The sequence below is a fragment of the Xiphias gladius genome, chromosome 4, assembly GCF_016859285.1.
Source record: "Xiphias gladius isolate SHS-SW01 ecotype Sanya breed wild chromosome 4, ASM1685928v1, whole genome shotgun sequence".
NCBI lineage: Eukaryota > Metazoa > Chordata > Actinopteri > Istiophoriformes > Xiphiidae > Xiphias > Xiphias gladius.
In genome coordinates, this window is record NC_053403.1 from 10,456,146 (window position 1) to 10,475,688 (window position 19,543).

The window sequence follows — 19,543 nt, forward strand, 5'->3', positions numbered from 1 at the left end:
GAAGCCTAGATCCACCAAACTGCTGGTTAGCCAACAGACGAGAGCGTACCCTCCCATTCACCCCTACACCAGGACGACGGTGAGTAGGAATGACTCCAAAGGATGTGCCAGTCCTGGTCCTAGAAGAAGTTTCCCTTGTATCCAAACTCTCGTTGTCCTCTGTGTTTCTGTGAGGGTCAGTTGTTATAGCAGGATTCTTTTGGGCAACAGTTTTCCCACTAATGTCTCTACTCCCCTCATCGACATAGTCTTTATCATGACTGTAATTATTGTCATTAGATGTTCCTTCAATGATGGGCTCACTTGATTCAATGTGTCCACCTGAGGAATGATGGGAATCTGAAGAAGTGGATGCTGAAGAAGAAGAGGAGGAGGATGAGGTAGTTGGGTTTCTAGTGTCACTAGATGCTGTATTTTTATTGGTTAAAGAAGGCTTAACCGAGCCCACCCCAACCCCATTCTTTAGTGAGTCATTAGTGGAAGGAGTCTTCACATCATCAGTGGTTTCCTGTATCGCCACCACTCCAGCAGCACCCGTGGCCCCTGAGACCCTAGTAGGTGTACCCCTCAAGATGGGTCTGCCAGCCCCTACAGATGATGAAGTCCTGGTCCAGGGGGTCCTACCATCTTGCCTGGAAGATGACATCCTTGTCCCTGAACCGAATCTGCCTGGATAACGACTAGCTAGCCAAGGGAATCTTTCGGCAAATGAAGGGCTAATTCTGGTACGAGAAACCACAGGTTTTTCATCAGTGCTCTCCTCCCTTCTCTCCACCTCTGTGGGTTGTGTTTTAGAGCTTGAAGTAGGCTTCTCAGCTTCAGTTACTTCTGCCTCTGTGTTTTTATTTTTACTGTCATCATTTCCCTCGCCGTATGTTGAATATCCCTCAGGTGACGTGTGTGAACTCTGTGAATTGTGTGTGCTTTGTGAAGTTGCAGAGCTGTGAGATCCTCTTTGTGATGTTGACTGAGAAGAGCCTGATGTGACTGCAGTGGATGAGTGTTGTGAGTTTCTTTGCGAAGTGGATGGATTAGTGCTTGAGCTTTGTGTATCTGATGTTGTAGAGCCATGTGACCTGGACTGTGAGCTGGTCTGTGATTTCTCGGAATTATATGTATCAGATGTTGCTTGGCTGTTGGAAGCTGTTGCTGGATTGGAAATATGTGATGTGTCATGGTTTTGAGTCCTGTCTGGTATAGTGGATTGGGATGTTATTGAAGTACGTGTGTTTGATGTTGCTTGGTTTAGAGTTCTGCTTGGTATATTCGACTCTGTGTTGACAGCAGGTTTGTAACCATTCAGGATTCGGGTTGAATTCCCTCTAAACAAAGTTCCAGGGTGTCTTCGGCTGTAACCATATCTAGAACCAAAAGCAGACCCACTGCTGCGCCCTCCTGAAACCGAACCCCTACCTATAGGTGTAGCCTCTGACCACTGTGAATTGGTCTCTTTTACAACTGGAGTGGAAGGTTTGGTATGTGTTATGCTGGCCTTATCGTTGGTGTTTTTGCTGTCTGTGTTTGTAGAAGCCTCATAGTCCTTTCTACTGGCTGCTGACTCTTGAATACCTGACGAAGGTGATGATGATGAGGGTGAAGAAGGCAAGGATGAGGAGGAGGAAGAGGAGGTAGAGGGAAAAGAAGATGAGGAGGAATCAGAAGAGGATGAGGAAGAAGTGGACGAGGTGGCAGAAGATGAGGAGGACGAAGTAGAAGAAGATGAAGATGTAGATGAAGAGGCAGCCTTGGATACTGGTTTCTGATGGACCCTAATCTTAATGGGCCTCCTGGGTTGTGGTTTGGGACGAGCAGAAGCCGGTTTAGTTGGTGAGGGCCTCAAAACTTTGAGGCTGGGGGTCTGAGTAGAAAGGGGTTCTTCATCATATCCAAATTCATCCTCAGATTCAACGGAAACATTGTTGTCTGGCTCTTTTGTCTCGGGTACAACCTCCAATGTTGTTGTCACTTCTACTGGAGGTAGTGTTGTGGGTATTTTCTCCTCTTCTTCCTCTTCCTCTTCTCTATCATGAGCTCTTCCTCTAGATGAAACCTTGTTCTCTGTGTTCCTGACCGAGCCCCTTACAGATGAGAAGATGCTGTGATAGGAGCGTGTCTGGGAAAGCGGGCGCAGATGCCTGTTGACAGGTGCAGCAGGGCGGGGCTCCTCTGTTGATAAGAGATCAGATTCGTCATGGTCGGTATCCTGTTTGGAAGGAGTGTAGCTAGTCCTGCGGGTGTCCTTGGTTTTTGAGAACGAAGAGGCAGTGCTGCTGGCTGGCAATGGACAAAAATTGTCATGAATTTAGGATGAAACTAATTTTTTAGTACACATTCTTGAAAATACCGAAACAAGTGCTTACATCCTGGCATGGCAACACTGAAGACTTTGCTCTGTGGTCCCTGGCCCCTCCTGTTGGTGGCTCTAATCTTGAAGATGTACCTGTCTCCCGGTGTGAGGCCATCTATGGTGGCTGTGGTGCTGCTGCCACGATAAGTCACACTTTTCATGCCAAATGGCTTCATAGCAGGAGCATAAGACAGGATGTACTCTGTTAGGAGGTAGAGCATGAACAACTATTGTGAAGAGATGTGGTGAGACCATTCAGGAGAAAATCTCAGTGGCCCTTGAAAAACTGAATTTAAAAGTGCATAGAAGAAATTTTTGCCATTTTCACATCTGTCCTTTTTAAGTTTGTTTTCCACTTGGAAAATGGAAGCAGCTTAGCCTAGCTGGCTAAGTATAGCACTGACTCCCATTAGTCGTTACTTTTTGTTGATATTATTTCAACACATTCTGGGTCACTGGCAGTTCCCACATACTAAGTGCTGTGTGTGTTCCACAATATAGTTAGGAGGAGAGTCTAGAGTTAGCTTCCTCTCTTTCATAGATCCAGTTGTGGTGATGGCATTTTACCACACATTCAAAAATCACAACATTGAGTAGTCCTTTGACTTCAGCACTGCGTACGTTATCCCGTGACTTGAACCATGACAAGAACTACTAACATGCTGAGTAACTTAGGGACTTTTCAAATAACAGATGGGACAAAGCATATTACACCCACATAGATATTGAGCCAATCAAATTAGAAAAACTGACAATGTCAGTTAGAACCACACGTTCATGGACACTGGAAAAAACTAATGTAGGGGGCGCTATTGTGGCAGAAAAATAATGAAAATTAAATATCCAAATAAGTCCACAAGTCAAATACCAAGAATATACACAGTATGTACTGATTTCTTAGTAAAATTACATTTATTTTCAATTTGACTATAATCCTCCAGGTCTGACCTCTTATCCTCCCATTGGGTTCCTCAGGTGGATCCCATGTTGCTACAACAGCAGTTCCTTTCCCTCGTAGTGGCTTGACCTCGAAGTTCTCTGGTGGTCCAGATGGTGCTAACGAGTGAGGAAAACACAAGTGAATGGAAAGACAGCAGTTAAAGGGGGAGCAGCAGGACAGGAAACCAGAAGCAGCACAGAGGGAACAGTGTGAGAAAATTGCTGCTTAAAGCATGTAAAAACAGCAAGGATGTTTGTCACAGGAGGCTTCAGCTGAGGAAAATACTGCTGCCATACATTGTCAGGAAACCTCCCCTTAAGATCATGCATGGAAGTGCAGAAGGAGATCTGAGCTGTGAGCCAGGCAGTAAATCCTGACATTCCAATGAACCGCAGCTCAGGAGCTGCTATGACATGGTATAAAAGCTGCAATCATGGTAGACCGACAGCCAAAGCTAAAGTCAAATATCAAATCGGAGTAATAGACAGTGAATGTGATGATGTGTCATATGAGCTAACAGACATGGTTATGCAAGAATGAATTCTTTTCTGCAAGAATAATTGCTCTTTTCATACTCTAAGGAGAATGCAGGGCTTTGGCTCTCTGTAGCTACTTCTCTAAAAAGGAAATCACTTGCCAACACTATCCCTCAGCTGCATCGCAACCTACGAAATGATATTCTATGAACAATTCTCAAGTGGCAGTACATACCTGACTCGGGCGTCCTCTGAAAGACGGAGACGCTCCACTTGCCATGATTTTCTCCCTTGGAGATTCTGACAGAGAACTCGTACATGCCGTCAGCAGACAGGGTATCTATCATCATTCTCCTCTGGGTACTGTCCTTGTACTCCCAGCGTGCTGACTCACCCTTCTCCCTGTACCTAACTGTGTAGGATCTGATTTAGGAGAGAATTAAAATGTTTCATTTCAGTGGGAAGGGTTAGGGTTCTCTCTTACTCATTCTCTCTTTGTCTTAAATTAACTTTCTTTCTCTTTCTGTCTCATTAACAGACACATACACTAACACACACTTTAACAGACTCTACCTGGATGTCCCGGGGGCAACTTTCCCCATCTCGACTAAAGGGTCAACCCAGGAGATGAGGACAGACTGGGGAGACATGACCCTGACACTGATGTCTTTAGCCTCGTACTCCGGTGGCTCTGGTCAACACACACATAGATAAACACATACAAAGACAAAGAGAAAAAAAATGTCTAGCTATTTATTCTTAAAATAAAACCAATATTAAAATCACCTCTAAGATTACTGAATTAAGTAATTTGTTGATATTTTGGCACCATGATACCCAAACATTCATGCAGTTCACTGGGCCTACATGGATACTGATGAGCTATTTTGTGATATTTACAGTATAAAGAAAGACAGGCAGACCGGTAGACAAAAGCAGTCATCAAATATAACCCAGCAAGTACCTGGTGTGGTTGTTTTGGTTGCGACTGCTCTGTTGGCGGGTGCGCTCTGGCCCTGGGCTTTCTGTGCCTGCAGTGACACCACATGAACGGACTCAGATGCTATGAATAAAAAGGGATACCAGGCATGGCCAAGGTTTACACTATGGACACTAAAGATAGTACAAACAAAATGTATGCATTCAGCTCAATTTTCACCTAGGAAAAAAATCATAAAACTACAAAGTAGGATCAAAGTAGTTTGTAGAATGGTAATATTCTCAGCATCATATTTTAATAGAAACTAAAGATTAGTCTTTTGAATCTGGTGATTAAGAATGTAAGATGTGGGTCCTCTTACTTAGTTTGCGTGTGTTTCGGTTCCTCTGGTCCGATTGAGGCTTGATGTGGTAATGACGTCTCCTTTCCAGCAGGGGGGCTCCTGCAAAGGCTCTCTCAGGCTGCCTGGGACCTGAGGAGGATTGAGGTGGCCTCCTGTGTGTCCGGGTATTAGGTACACCTGATGAGTGAGCTGTTCTGTCCGCCCTGGTGGCCCGCTGTACAGAAGGCTGTTTTCTGGCTGTGGTTTGTGGAGACCTGACTGGACCTGCTGGTGAATTATAATGGAGAGGAAAAAGTCAGAGTGCAGTGGAGTTCATCTTACCTTCATGACCCATATATCATTCATAACGTGTGCTCTGTGCTGGATTTGCCTTTTGGGCCTAGTTGAAACTCTTAACTGCCTTGGAAAATTAATGAATATGACTGCTCCACTCAAGACACATCCACTCAGTTATCTACACGTAATTACATGGCAATTTCATCCAACAGTGACTTTAAACATGCCCAGTTGTCAAGAAGGGGACATGTCGTGGAACCGCATCAAGTCCCCTGTCTTCTGATCTGACTTCTGGTGTCCTGCTTACTGATTTAATCCCCTAGTGGGGATTCCATTTTGGACAACGTCTCAGACACTGACTCAGAAAGCCAGACAATCCCCCTAATCTGTCTGCAGTGCTGAGTGATAGCGCTAGCAATATAACAACAAACTCCTCTGTCCCTCCCACTCTTTCGTCTTCTTTCTTTCCTCTCTTCCCTCTATCCGCCCCTTATCTGTTTCTCATAATAACTGTCAGATAAAAAAGTTCTGTCGTGTTTCCTGTCAGGAGAGCTGCATGGACAGCTGGGTGAGTAATGACAAGTCAGCTGATGTAACAAAGTGGATCTGACGAAATTCAAAGTGCTTGCAAGGTCACTATGATGTGGGGTTTCCCCTTCTAGCAGGTAGGGTAGGCCAACTGAGATTAGATGTCCATGAGAGGCTACCACACCCAAAATGTTTTCTTTAGCTATAGCTTTTAGTCCTGACAGGCTTCTACCATGATTCCGTATATGTGGTGGAAAACAAAGATAAGGCAAAAAGGATATTAAGGGGAGTATAAAAACTCACCAGAAAAGCTCCCAGGAAGACAGATGTGGTTTGTTTCAAAAAGACTTAGAGCACGCTCTTCTACCCTCCAATCTGTCCTTCCAGCACAGCCAAGCAAATTTCTTTTCATCTGGATCTGGAGAGCATTGACTGTTTGTTCGGTAATGCACCAACTCCCTTATCTGAATCTTGCTTTTCCTCTCACCTTTTTCTGTTTTCACATCTTTCTCTCCGCTTTGTACCTGCACCTGTATTGTTTTGAGGTTCCCTGGATCTGCTTGATTTTTTCTGTTCTGCTTGTTCTCCCACCTACTTTTGCCCTTACCTGTCTGTCAACATGAAAACAGACCTGTCAATATGTCTGTTAACGGTGTAATGAGTGGAAATTTTATTTTCAGTTAATAAGAGTTCTGTAAAAAATAAAAATAAATTATGAACGGAGTCAGTGTACTGTGTTTTAGTCTATTTGATTCAAATCACATATTTAACTTTTGTGTCTGCCCTACCCTCTAGACTGTTGCTGATTTTTATTAATTTTAACATGGCCTGAATATTAACTTGCAGAAACCTAAAATTTTATTTAAATAAACCTTGTTTACTATATGTTTATTATTTATCAGTTATGTTATTACTGTGTGGTAATGTAGGTGAAAGTGCAGGTGTTTTATAAGGCACTCTATCCTACATTATTTATTTATTTTACAATGTTCTTTACAGTTTTTGTGTAATTTTGTTTTGGTAATTGCTGGAAAAACACTGTTAACCATAATAATTGTATGCCATTCCCATCTCATCCCTGGATCCAAACCTGTTTGAATGTCCTCATAGTAGCTATAACTTTAAAAGAGAAAAAGCCCCATTTGGTTTTAATCAGTGCACTACTCATTTTCCTTATTTTCGTCTTCCTTTCTTTCTCTGGAAAACTGTCACAGTGCATATTTTGGCCCTGATCATCATGCCGCGGACCACTAAACCATTCACTCCACAATGCTCTCACTGCCAGATCCTCTCTGTCTTTTCCTGGAAGCTCAATGGTCCGAAATGCTATGAGGTTGGCCTCCAGACCGACAGACATACCACTACTACAGCAGAGACCACCTCAGTGTGTTAAGGCTGAGATGCTGTAGATCGTCACTGTTGTCTTCTTATGCCCTCCTCAAACCAAGCTGAACAACACCAGCCTTTTATCCTCCGTCTTTGACATTTCAGCACCTTCAAAAGCAAATCTAAACTTTACAAACACAGTTCGGTGAGTTTGGGTCTCATGTTGGAGCACATTGCTCAGTTTAGCCACAGTTTCATTTAACAGCTATACAAACAACTCTCAGTGGCAGAGCTTTCCTGGAGGCAGAAATAATAAAATAACCTCCAGCTGGCAAAGATGTTAGCTAACTACTGGCAAAGAAACAACTCCAGTCAAAAATGAACACTAACGCCAATGTCTGTATCATCCTTTAGCTTACCAAACTATCGGCTAGGACAGTATAACGAAATAACTTAAAATGTTTGATTGGCAAATTAGCTAGTTTTAACCTAAAAAATAACCTGGCCTTCAGATAGCATTTCATATTTTGGCAGTAGGTGTGTTAGCTTTGTAAAAGTTTTTCATGTTTGGCATTATTGGGTGATAAATGAGTATGATTGATTAATTGACAAAATTGTTGTTCTCCCAATTGGAGAAGAAACAACTCCTGTCAAAATATGAAAATAATGATACAACACTAATGCCAATGCCTTCATTCATTCATTGGCTTATCCAGGCTATCACCTAGTACAGTAAATAACTTGAAATGTTAAGTAGGCTAATTAACCTTAACTTAAACATTGGATATTGTTTGTCAGTAGGCAGCAAGTTTGCTAGCTTTATAACAATTCCAAATGTTTACATGACATTTTTTGCTTAATAAATCGCTATGACTGAATGTCAAAACTGTCATGTGTTATTGCTTATTATCGTTTACTTATAAAAACAAGTTTAAGTTAATAACTTTAAATGTTAACTGGTCTTACGTTAATTAGCCCAGTACTAGCCTCAGTAACTAGATGACCCCACATGGAAAACATAAGATTATTTAGAAGAATTTTTTAAGCTGGTAGCAAGTGCGCTCGCTAGGCTTTATGACATTTGTTGACGTCTTTTTTTTAGTCTACCATTACTTAGCCTCGCAGAAACACAGTGGTTGTTTGGCTTCAATCACTAAGGGTTAACTCAACAAATATGATTAGCTGTGTCTCCAGAGGCGCCCTGCCTCAAACAAATAAAACCGAAACTACAGAGCAGCATGGTGGTTCAGTGGGTAGCACTGTCGCCTCATAGCAAGGAGGTCCTTGGTACAATGGCTGTTCCTGATGCTTTCAGTGTGGAATTTGAATGGATTTTCTCCATGTTTCTTGCCATGGCACAAAGACAAGCCAAGTCAAATGGTTTGGAGTGGCTAAACTGTCCACAGGAACAGTATGAACACAAGTGTAAGTGTGCCCGTGTCTATTTGTGTTAGCCCTGTGACAGACTGGTGTGTGTTTATATGACATATGTTTAAATGTCCAAATGCTCCATGGCCCTGCACAGAAATAAGCGGATAATAACAATGTAATTTACTAAAAGTCTGGTCTCAAGTTAGGCATTTACTTTTTCCTTTACAGTGTGCTTGACTTCGAGAAGAACAAACATCTCATTTCCTATAAAGAATTAGATAAATATTAGGGCTGCATAATGATTTTTTTCCGCATTGATTCATTGATTGACAGTAGACAAGCTAATCCTTGAGGGTCATGAGGGGATTGAGAGTCAATCCCAGTTGAAATTGGGCGGGAGGCGGGGTACACCCTGGACAGGTCACCAGTCAATCACTGGGCAGACATGTAGGGAAGGACAACCATTCACGCACACATTCACACCTACGGGCAATTTAAAATCGGCAATTAACCTAGCCTGCATGTTTTTTGACTGTGGGAGGAAGCCGGAGTACCTGGAGGAAACCCACACAGGGATGGGGAGAACATACAAACTCCACACAGAAAGGCTGGAGCCGGTCGGCAGATTTGAACCCAGAACTTTCCTGCTGTGAGGCAACAGCGCTAACCACCGTGCTGGTGGTTAGCACAAAATGCTAAACAGCAAATGTTTAGCATTTTGCTTGATAAATGAAAGACTATTAATTATTAATCTATTTTTTGCAGTTGCTGGCAGTTATTTTCTATTACCTGACTATTCAATTAATTGACTGTGCACTATAATAAATAGATCCACAGAGTACACTTGAATTAATCAGGGTATGGATGATCTGGCAATCAGCTTATAAGCAGTTCTGTCTACTACAAATTTCCTTTCATTTTATAGTCTGTTGAAAGCAGTGACAGGCAAAACGAGTGATAATTACTGTGGCAGACACCATTAAAGGCAATAAATCTGTGAGGTAAACATTCGATTTGGATCAACCACAAGAAAAACATACCTGGCGGAATAGTGAGGGGAATCCATGAGTCAGAGACAAGTGAGTGATTTCCCCACTGTCCCCATAGGGACAGAACAAGTGAAAGAATGAAGGAAAAGACGACTGTTGCCCCAAGACACAACATTGTGAATCATCGTCACATTAGATTTGGCGGTTTCTTTTATATCCACAATGAAAGCAAACTGCTTTTAATGGATTTAACCAGATAGTTTTACATGCATGGATGTTAACTGAGACACACCACTCCCACGTGTTGTTGGTGAAGATGCCTTGAGATCAGGTTTACCTGCTGATGAGTTGCTGACAGGTGCACCGCCCAACACAGCAAAGCCATCCAGGTTAACCCATTCAGGGTCTAAAAAAAGACACATGATTTCTTGTTAAATGTTGTTGACAATGGAAACTAGTAAGCAAGCAGTAAATTACATCAATTTAAAAAAGAAACTACAGATTTACCAAATAATATCTACCTGATGAAGACTTGTTTAAATGGAAATGTATACTGTATGTGTATTCCTTTATTTCTCTTTTTTTAATGAGCAGGTTGACTGCTTCTCACAGGCGTTCTTTCTCAATCTCCCCTTTTCCTTTACTCTACATCTCGCTCCCTGTTGCTCCTAATAAGTCATCCTTCCTTCTTTGTTGCTCTAACAGTGGCCGGCCAGACACATTAAAGACGAGGCAAACAGCATGGTGTTATTTACGACGAGTGATGCTGCTCTCATGCTGCTGAGGGAACAGCACACGATCTGCAAGGAATTTCTGGAAAGGCAAGACTGAGGTGAAGCTCGGTTGCCAGAGATTTATGGCAAACTGCGCCGGAGCTGACTAGACCACAAGGCTACCACAGTGCACACTGGGCGGCACACACACACACGCTCACATAGACATGAAGACATCTATAGATGCATATTTGAACGCAATATAAGACCACCACCCTATCCTCTGCCACAACCATCACCAAAAACACATACGTTGTACACGCACGCAACGTCAAGTGACCACAACACAAGAGATTGGGTTATATGAGCTGGGCTGGGTTTGGATGTGGAAAAGAAGGGTTGGCTGCAGACTTTGAGCTGCTGATGATGTATGGCTCTTAGATGCCAAGGACAGAGGAAAATGGAATAATGACAAAAGCAGGCTAGACTGTGTCGACACTGAAAACTGTATGTGTATAGAAACATAAGGACCTGTGTTATGATTTACAAGGCGGGATAAGGAGTGACCACAGAAACTGTTAAGATCTAAAAATAATGTCCTCCTCTAAAGCCTAAAATAACCACTGTCTGCTAAGCTGGGATGCTGACTGCTGGTCTCACACACCGCTGCCTGCAGTGCTTTCTTTCTGGCAAACCTGGATGACAAAACATCCAATGATGAACTAATCCACTGATAAAAATCAATCACACAGGCATGCACATGTGTGTGCGTGCACCTCACCTCCTGACGTCTTTGCTTTGTACAAATCTTTGCTCATCTTTTCCTCATTCTTGGCACTTGTCTTGAGAAAGTGCTGAACTCTGGCATCTGAAAGCTCACCCCATAATTTAAGCCAAACCTTTTTTTCTCGCTCTTTGTCCATTTGTTTTCCTCTTTTTTTGTCTAGCAGTGCTACCAGCTCTCCTCAGGTCCCTCAGACACACATACTCATTAGTTCCCACTTGCTTCGTGCATCTCGTCAAAGACTCACAACCATTTGATCTTAACATCTCACATCGCCATCTTGCGCTCATCCTCTCTCTTGAACTTTTTCTCTGTGTCTGTTTCTTACCTACATCCACCAGTAGATGAGAGCGACTGTCCTTGCCCGCTTTAGTTAAGCGGTGAGACCTCGTGGGTTTGTTGGCGCTGATTACAAAGCGATCCACAGGTCTTCCGTCAAGATGGATAGAAGGCTCCCAGCTCTCCCTCAGTCCCTTGTCCACAGAGGCCTGTTTCCCATTGTGTGACCGCAGGGGTTTCTCTGCTGCAAAACAAATAACATCTGGATAAATTTTGTCTGTGTAACATTTATTTAAACAGTCTTAATTTTGCAGTATACCTTGTAGTGAATGTGAAGGCTTGTGCCAGTATGGAGACCAAGCTCAAGCTCTGCAAGTTGTTAATACATCTCTACTTCAGTGCCACCAGGACAATTTCCTCTGTATTTATTATACTTGGCATTTAAAGTAACTTTGATTCTGATAATAAACGTATGTGTAAGGCAGTCCTGAAAAATACAAACCATTTGATGGTTAAATAAATAAATGAAGTTTTGGTTGAAAGCTAAATGTTCAGGACAATAAGTAATACTCATTTTACCTCCTGGCTAGATACAATGAAACTAAAACAAAGAAATTAGTAACTACCACGCTGTTTTTGATAGCAACTCCCTTTTTGCTCTTCTTCTTGTTTGCATGCTAGCATAATGCAACATAGGTAACAGCATAATTACCCAACAGGCCCAAATTCCACCCAGATAATAAAGTAAAGCACTGAGCGTGACATTAACACATCAATATGAAATCTAAATACAGGTTGCAAGAAAGGAAAAGCAGCTAAAAAGCCCCAGAGACCACAGAATACATGGGGGATAGTAAACAACCACTTGAGATATTTACAATAGCAGACTTGATTCATCATGCACAAAATTGCCTGGATGCTGAAACCTCAGCTGAATCAACAAAAGTAAAGTGACATTAGTAATGGAGCATGGAGAGAAAGAATGCTTAGTTCTATCAGTCTCGGTGGAACGAGAGCGTGTTCATCAAAGTTTGGTTGTGTCCCATTCTAAATAATGGGGGAAGAATGAGGCTGTAAAGATTCAAGTTCATCTGAATAACTTCTTTCTTAGGCCTGTGTATTTGTTATCTTGCTTTAGTAAACTATTCACACTCTAGGTGCTGAGGCGGGGACCCTATCCAGTCTGAAAGGTTAGTGACACGTTTTGAGTAGAGGCTTGTTGCTGCACTTGGTTCTGATGCTGTTGTAAGCCTATAGTTTCTGTCTGATTTCAGTCATTATTTGGATGGCTATAAAGAGCGTTGAAGAGCTATCATATTTGTCACCTTCAGAATAATAATAAAATGTGTTTTCCAACATAAGTTTTCTTAGCAAACCTAAATTCTACAAACTAAGTATAGGCCATCGCAAAGTTTTTAGGCAAATATTCATATGAAGTATTTCTTTATTTGCCCTAGTTACTCCCCCCCCAAAAAAAAAAAAAAAGTGTAATACATCGATATATGAAGCTAGTAACAGACTTTTTAGAGGCACTCTAGAAATAGTACAAAAGCACAGTTTCTGGCCTGGCACTGAAAGGAGCAATACTACTTTACAAGTTTACAGCCCTGTATAAAATCTTATAAACAATACATACAATTCTTGATCACTATATGTGCATTATTTTATTTCTCAAGTATTATTTAAAATATAAACTGGTTGTAGCTTTAACAACACTTTTTCTTTTGAGACTGTGGAGGGGAAGAGCACCTAATTCATGCTTCGTTGCAACCTTATTAAGAGAGTTATGAGAACTCTTTTTAGATCTCAATAAGTATTTCAGCATTGGCTAAATGGTTATGAACAAAACTAGTTTAAGGTTTTGTTAGCATCTTCGCGATTCATCTCTGTCACATATTATTGTGAGTACTCTCTGTCCATCTCATAAACAGCTGGATGCTTATGACTGTCTGCTCCCCAGAGGTTTACAGGAGCAGTTTTGGTTTTGCATTGTCACTTCATCACTCTGAAGTCTTGTTGTCTCCAGGTGTGCTCCCAGCCGGATCTGTGGTTTGACTTTTCACATTTAGAAACAAGTGCTTCTCAGGGCTCTCGTGCTCCAGTTTACAGACAGTCATGGCTCTTCAGAGGAATACAGTGTTGTCTCTGCTTGTCTTGAAGTTTTAGTATGTGCTGAATGATTGCCTCATCATTATTTCTGAAGACTGGAGACAGCACCACTCTGACAGCAGGCATTGAATAATAGACTCACACCACATCGTACCTGGGTGTTTTCCCAGTTAAAAATCAAAATACGATCTCCCCTCATTATTTTCTCATTAATGCAAGGTTACAGTGGAGTCAGTTTTATCAGCTGTCTGTGGCAGACTCCACTGACACAAGTCTGGACACACTTCAGTCACTTGCACCCTGTTTCCATTTAGCCGTGTATTATGTACAAATGGATATGCTCGTCTGTCCAGACATTATACTGTGATTTGGCCTCTTTGTAAATTTATGATACAAGGGCAAACCTAATATTTCTGATTCAATCAAGTATCATTCGAGCAGAGCACATTCATGATATATCCAAGAATAAACAGTTTGGGAAGCCATTAACCAACTGAGTGGCTGTAACATCATAATGTTGTGGAGGAAGACTTGGTTTCAGGGTGTTACCAGGGGAAACCGAAGTGGTAATACATTTTCTGTGCTGCCATTGTGAATGTGAAAGTCAGAAAGACGGACAATGATTGAGTTAGACAGAGGAAAGTATTGTAGAATGTGAAGAATGAGGGCAAGGCCTGAGGGTCATTAAGTCACTGCCTTTCTTTCATCGAAAAGACAGTGACATAATGACACCAGTGGTCATCAGTGCAGGTAGTTCTGTGTGCCATATATCCTGTTTGAAGGGTACAGGATATGTGGCACACATGCACAGACAAGATTCACAGACAGACACACACGTGTATGTGCATGTGTAGTTTGGTATAAGAGGCATACGCAGGTAAGCCCCGAGGTCAAAGGACTCCTGTGAAACTGTTCTAGAAAATACTTGCACTTGTGCACCTGCAGTTTGCGCCACTTTTACAAGCGCACTGTCTCACAGACGCTGACCCCACGCTCACCCCTAATGACTTTGCCTTTAACCCCTAATAACTGTCATCCTCCACAAACTCCCATCAATAACCAGGATTACCAGTGAATGTGTGTGTGTGTGTGTGTGTGTGTGTGTGTGTGTGTGTGTGTGTGTGTGTCTGGGAGGAGGTATGTGTGAAGGGGTTGTAAAGGGAGAGGAGGCTCATCGGAAGTGAGGTGATTCTGTGTTGAGCTAAGACTGTGAATTCCTTAAGTCCTTAGAAACAAGATCAAAGTCATGTACAAATGTAGGTGTTTAGATAGAAAAATAATTTGCTGTCATAGGAAAGACAGAGGCATGGACCCCAAAGACTGAGGTGTCCTTTCTGTCCTGTAATTGTTAGGCCCAGAAGCAAGTGACGTGGAAGTTTCCACTTTCCTGTTTTTGATATATTTTTTAATTGTTGCAGTACAACAGCCATTCAACAAGAATGAAGTCTCAGAGATGTCCATGCAGTCTCTATTTGCTGGGCCTTCTTGTGAAAAACAAACTTGAAGTTAAGTCTTAATGGTCAGATTGTGCTGCCTTTTTAGATTTGGGAATTCAAACCAACAGTAAAAAAGTGACCATAAAACATTTTCTCAGTCACCACTGGTCAGCAATGCAGATAGTTCTGGTTTTATTTGTGTAGGTGTTGAGTGTTTAGTCTCTGAAATTCCTGCTGCCCAAACAACAGAAATAGAAAAAGTGTCTGTGGTTCTCAGAATGCCAAAGAAATGACATAACAAAAATCAACAGCAAAGTGTATGTGCCCTGAAACAATGTCCAAGTTAGTCTGGATAGTCCACAGAAGACACTGTGAACTACTTTTATTGAAAGTACTTTCACTGAGGAAATATTCCCTATAAAGACTGTCGTTCTGTGGATTATCATGAGTAATTGGAACAATTATTCTGGAATGAAATTTATAGAGAGATTTATAGAGTTAGCTGAAAGGATCAGTACCACTCTCCCGTTTCTCCATTAAATATGAAAGTAGACCCAGGAGACTTTTAGCTTAGCTAAAGACTGGAAACAGCGGACAAGCTCTCGAATTAACGCAATATATCTTGTTTGTTTAGCATTACTGAGCTTTAGAGGTTCTAGTCATCAGATTCCATTACCTTGACACAGACTGCTAGCTCTTTCTCCCCGTTTCCAGTCTTTATGCTCAGCTATGTTAGCTGTCTTCTGGACGTAGCAAAGGTAAACAGCAAGAGAGCAAATAAGCAAACAGTTGAACTGTGTCTTCAAAAGATCTGATTCATATGCTTTCTTTTTCTGACATATGGGGCTTGGCTATGTTTAAAAAAAACAGCTGCCTCTGTGAACATAGACTCATCTAGGTGGTGGATTGGTGTCAGATCTTGCCGGGGGCTACAGAATTCTTGGTAGCACCTCTTTCAGTCTTTTACTACTCTCCCGTCTGACCTTCGGTAAACTCTCTCCAGTAATCAACTTTGTCATAAAGTCAACACACCAGCTAAGACCATGACCATAGATGGCTGTTGCCCTCCTCACACCGGCACATCAATCAAGAGAATGTCAGACTAGATGCTGTTATTTTGTTATTGGGAGTTAAACCTGATTTAACTCGGCAATATGACTTAGAACACATTTAATTTAAAGCAAGAACCTGGAGTGAGCAATTGTTTGGTTGGGAGGGTTACATGCATCCATATATCATATTTATGACATATGGCATTTACAATAATAGGCCACAAACATATTTTGCATTTCAGTGTTTGTGGTCACAGGCTCAGTTCTTGAACCAACAGACTTCCCAGATTATTCTCATACCCTCTAACTCATGAAACTGACACGTTACAGTGTTAGTTCATGTTATATCTTCCTGCAACACACTTAGTATGCTGACATCCACTGTGCTGTGACAAGTGCGTTCACAGCCCAGGTGGTACTTATTTAAACAACTGGAACGGCGTCCAGAAATGACATCGTGACAGGAGACATGCCATCGCTGGCAGGTTTGACAGGCAGCCAAGTTGCAGGTGGGTGGGGTGGCTGGGTCAAGCTATGTCAGGTGATCAAACATACATAGTATTGTGGAAAATATTAGAAATATTAGACATGTGCTGCCCCTGCCTCTCTGTAACTCTCAGGTTTTCCAGAAGCAAAAACACACACACACACACACACACACACACACACACACACACACACACACACACACACACACACACACACACACAAAAAAAAACCGAAGTTATGAAATTCCTGATTCTGAGTGCTTTCTTTTAGATCTGTGGTGTGTTGTTCCCGCAGAATTCCAGCTTGTTAAGTGGAGCAGAGAAATTAAATTCCACTGGCCTGCAAGGACATGATTCCCTCTTTCCGCTCTCTCTCTATCCCAATTACTCTCCACACTCATCACTTTCAAGGAGCTGATGGACTGTGGCTGCATGGAAGAAGTTGACATTTTATTTATGATCCAAATACACGATGTTTCTGTTCTCTATTTGCGCTGCTCCTGCTGAGGCATCCAGACACTCCCGCGAGCCCAATTTCACCTACTGTTCTAAAGAATTTTAGACTGACAAGTTGATGACATGTGAGTGGAGAAAGTTAATGGGTAACACTCTCCTCTCCCTTTTTAACAACTACTGTCAAAATGCCCGAGAGGAAGGTATTTAACTCCAAAATGCTCCACCCATACTGCTCAGTGGCCCGCGGCAGTGAGCTGCGGTTGTACTAAGTAGCTCCCAGGTGTGATTGTGTAGAAGTGACAGATTGTGAAGCTGGCTGTTGCAGAAAAAAAAGTGCACGGCTGCTCTGAAGGTACTTCCTACAAGGTGGAAAAGAAAACGACCCAGAGGAAAGGACCACAACAAAAAGCAGCTGCCAATATCTACAGAAGGCAGTGACCTCATACACTAAGTGCTTACAGTTGAGAAGGAGACATATAGAAACTTACAGATCAAGTAGGTCAAAAAAGAAAGGGTGGCTTTTACACTCAGCCAAAAGGTTTAGCTTACTCGCCTCCAGAACTCCTCAGGTTTTAAGTCACTTTTGATATTTTGGGTATTTTTTTCTGTCTGGAGGACTTTGGGTTTCTTTCCCTGGAAATTAACTGCACAAACAGTGCTTAAATTTTAAAAACATGTGTGCTGCTGTGGTTTGCACAGTCTCTGCTTGTCAAAAAATACTGTGTCTATTTGATTTATCACTGTTCTGGCATGCAGTATTTTTTTTTTTTTTTTTTTTGGATAAATTGATACCAAAACCCTGAAGCAGGTTGCATTTTCTTGTGGGTTAAAAGCACTTTGATTCATTTTTGAGGTATATTTCACCCGTTTCTACTGCCTACTGGCTGACGGCCGATCTGACATTCAAAGCAGACAGCAAAGTAACACTGCCAAGAGGAAGTGTGACAGACAGAAAACTTGAACCCCCCCAAATTCTATTCTCCCATGAAACTGAATTTTAGAAGCAGGTCATCTATCTCCACAGTCAGACAAATTAATCAGCAATTTGGCCCGAAACCACTAAAAAAAAAAAAAAAAAAAGCACTCTTTCTTTTTCCACAATATCTCTGGAAGTAGCCTGATATTTATCATCCTCCTCTAACTGTTCATCACAGTTACACCAGGATGTATCTACTGTATGAGGTAAGGACTTTTTCCATGACTGCTCCTAAGAGTCCAGCATCATAGTTTCCCCCGACAACTGTGAAAATACTCTCAAAGCCCCTAGTTTCTGTAATTGCTCACTTGAACTAACTCTTTCACATCTGCAAATGGCGAATCAAACTGTACACTCTAAATTGAATATTCTAATGCGCTCTAAATAGCTGCAATCAATCTATTTGGTTTTCCTGAAAAATGACATCTGCAGCAACTGGGGATTTGGAAATGTTTAAGTCTCGCGCGCACAGAGATGGATATGCACGCGCGCACACAGACATTCTTACTGTTTCTTTCCCTTCAAAATAACAGTGTCGAGATTGGGAGTAATAAAATAAAAATGTGATATTTTGATGCAGCATTAATGCACAGACTGCAGCAATATACCGGTCAAAGTCACACACACCGCAACTGTCTGATCAATCAAACTGGATCCACTCACGGGGAGAAAGCAACAGCGCCCCAGCAAATGATCAAACCGAATGAAACATTAGTGCAAACCGTGCACCTGCTCAAGAAAAAAAAGTAAACAACTCCTTTACCTGTCCATCCGCAGCCTGGCGCGCAGAACGTAACGAATAGCGCCAAGAGTGTCCTGCTTGCGGCTAAGGCCATAGTGAGTGTGGCGCGCTACTGCTGCGGAGCGACGCACCAGCTGGATGCGGAGGGGTTGGGACACACCAGCCCTCCCCTCCCCTCTTCCGATGAGACAACTGGTTTCGCCGTAAACTTGCGGCTTCTTTCTGAAAACCCTAAAAAAAAAACCGCCAAGTCTCTCCAGTCGATTCTTATTTGAAAAAGGGGGCTTACTTTTCAAAACTTAATATGCGTGGGAGTTGGCTAAAAACAGCCTTTAACCTGCGATACAAAGTGCTGTCTAAGTATGAGCAGTCTCAGAGCTTGTTACAATTTGACCTTATTCAAGTACTATTTTTATTTCATGAAAATAGCCCACTTTTTAGATATTTAAACGTGCTTGCAGTGTTCCTCTTTGATTTGGGATTTATAAAATTAGAAAAAGGGGAAAAGAAAAAAAAAATCAAACAAAAAAACAACTGACAAATTGTCTCCCTCTTCAGGGTGAGACACTGACTTCATCCTAAACTGAGGCCTGGTAGCAGGTGGAGACTGAGAAAAACAAGAGAGGGTGTGAGAAACCGATGTGAACCAGATTTATTCAGATCTGAGGTTTTGAACGCGTTGTCCTTGAATGCTCTTCACGATTTTGTTTACAAGTGTATACAATATCTCCTTTTCAATTTAAAACTATATGATATGTTTTTGTTTTTTTAAAATAAAAGGTAGCTGCCTCTGGAAAAGAAGTTCGGACCCACCTGTCCTGTCCTGTTCCAGTCATATTCTTGCAGACCTGATCCACTTCAGGAGTAAACATTTCCATGACACCAACACTGCACCAGGTTGAGAGGGAGCAGGACTGTGGGCCAGTAAGAATCAAACAAACGATCTAAGCTCACAATTTCATCCATTTTCCA

At 42.0% G+C, this 19,543-nt stretch overlaps 1 protein-coding gene across 2 annotated transcripts in view; it reads right to left on the reverse strand.

The window, feature by feature from the left end:
• fndc1 (fibronectin type III domain containing 1) overlaps positions 1–18,665 on the reverse strand; it is a 38,030-nt gene extending 19,365 nt beyond the window's left edge. Inside the window, exons 1-10 of one of the 2 annotated variants that reach the window (XM_040125044.1) lie at positions 18,593–18,665; positions 11,362–11,556; positions 9,874–9,942; positions 5,065–5,310; positions 4,728–4,826; positions 4,337–4,454; positions 3,999–4,186; positions 3,296–3,403; positions 2,361–2,549; positions 1–2,274 (exon numbers count right to left, since the gene is read on the reverse strand). The exon at positions 1–2,274 is cut by the window's left edge and continues 309 nt beyond it. In XM_040125044.1, coding sequence (XP_039980978.1) covers positions 1–2,274; positions 2,361–2,549; positions 3,296–3,403; positions 3,999–4,186; positions 4,337–4,454; positions 4,728–4,826; positions 5,065–5,310; positions 9,874–9,942; positions 11,362–11,556; positions 18,593–18,665 — 3,559 coding nt within the window. Of the gene's footprint in view, positions 2,275–2,360; positions 2,550–3,295; positions 3,404–3,998; positions 4,187–4,336; positions 4,455–4,727; positions 4,827–5,064; positions 5,314–9,873; positions 9,943–11,361; positions 11,557–18,592 lie in introns of both variants that reach the window. The other variant, XM_040125043.1, reaches the window with a different exon arrangement.
• Between the last annotated feature and the right edge of the window lie 878 nt (positions 18,666–19,543).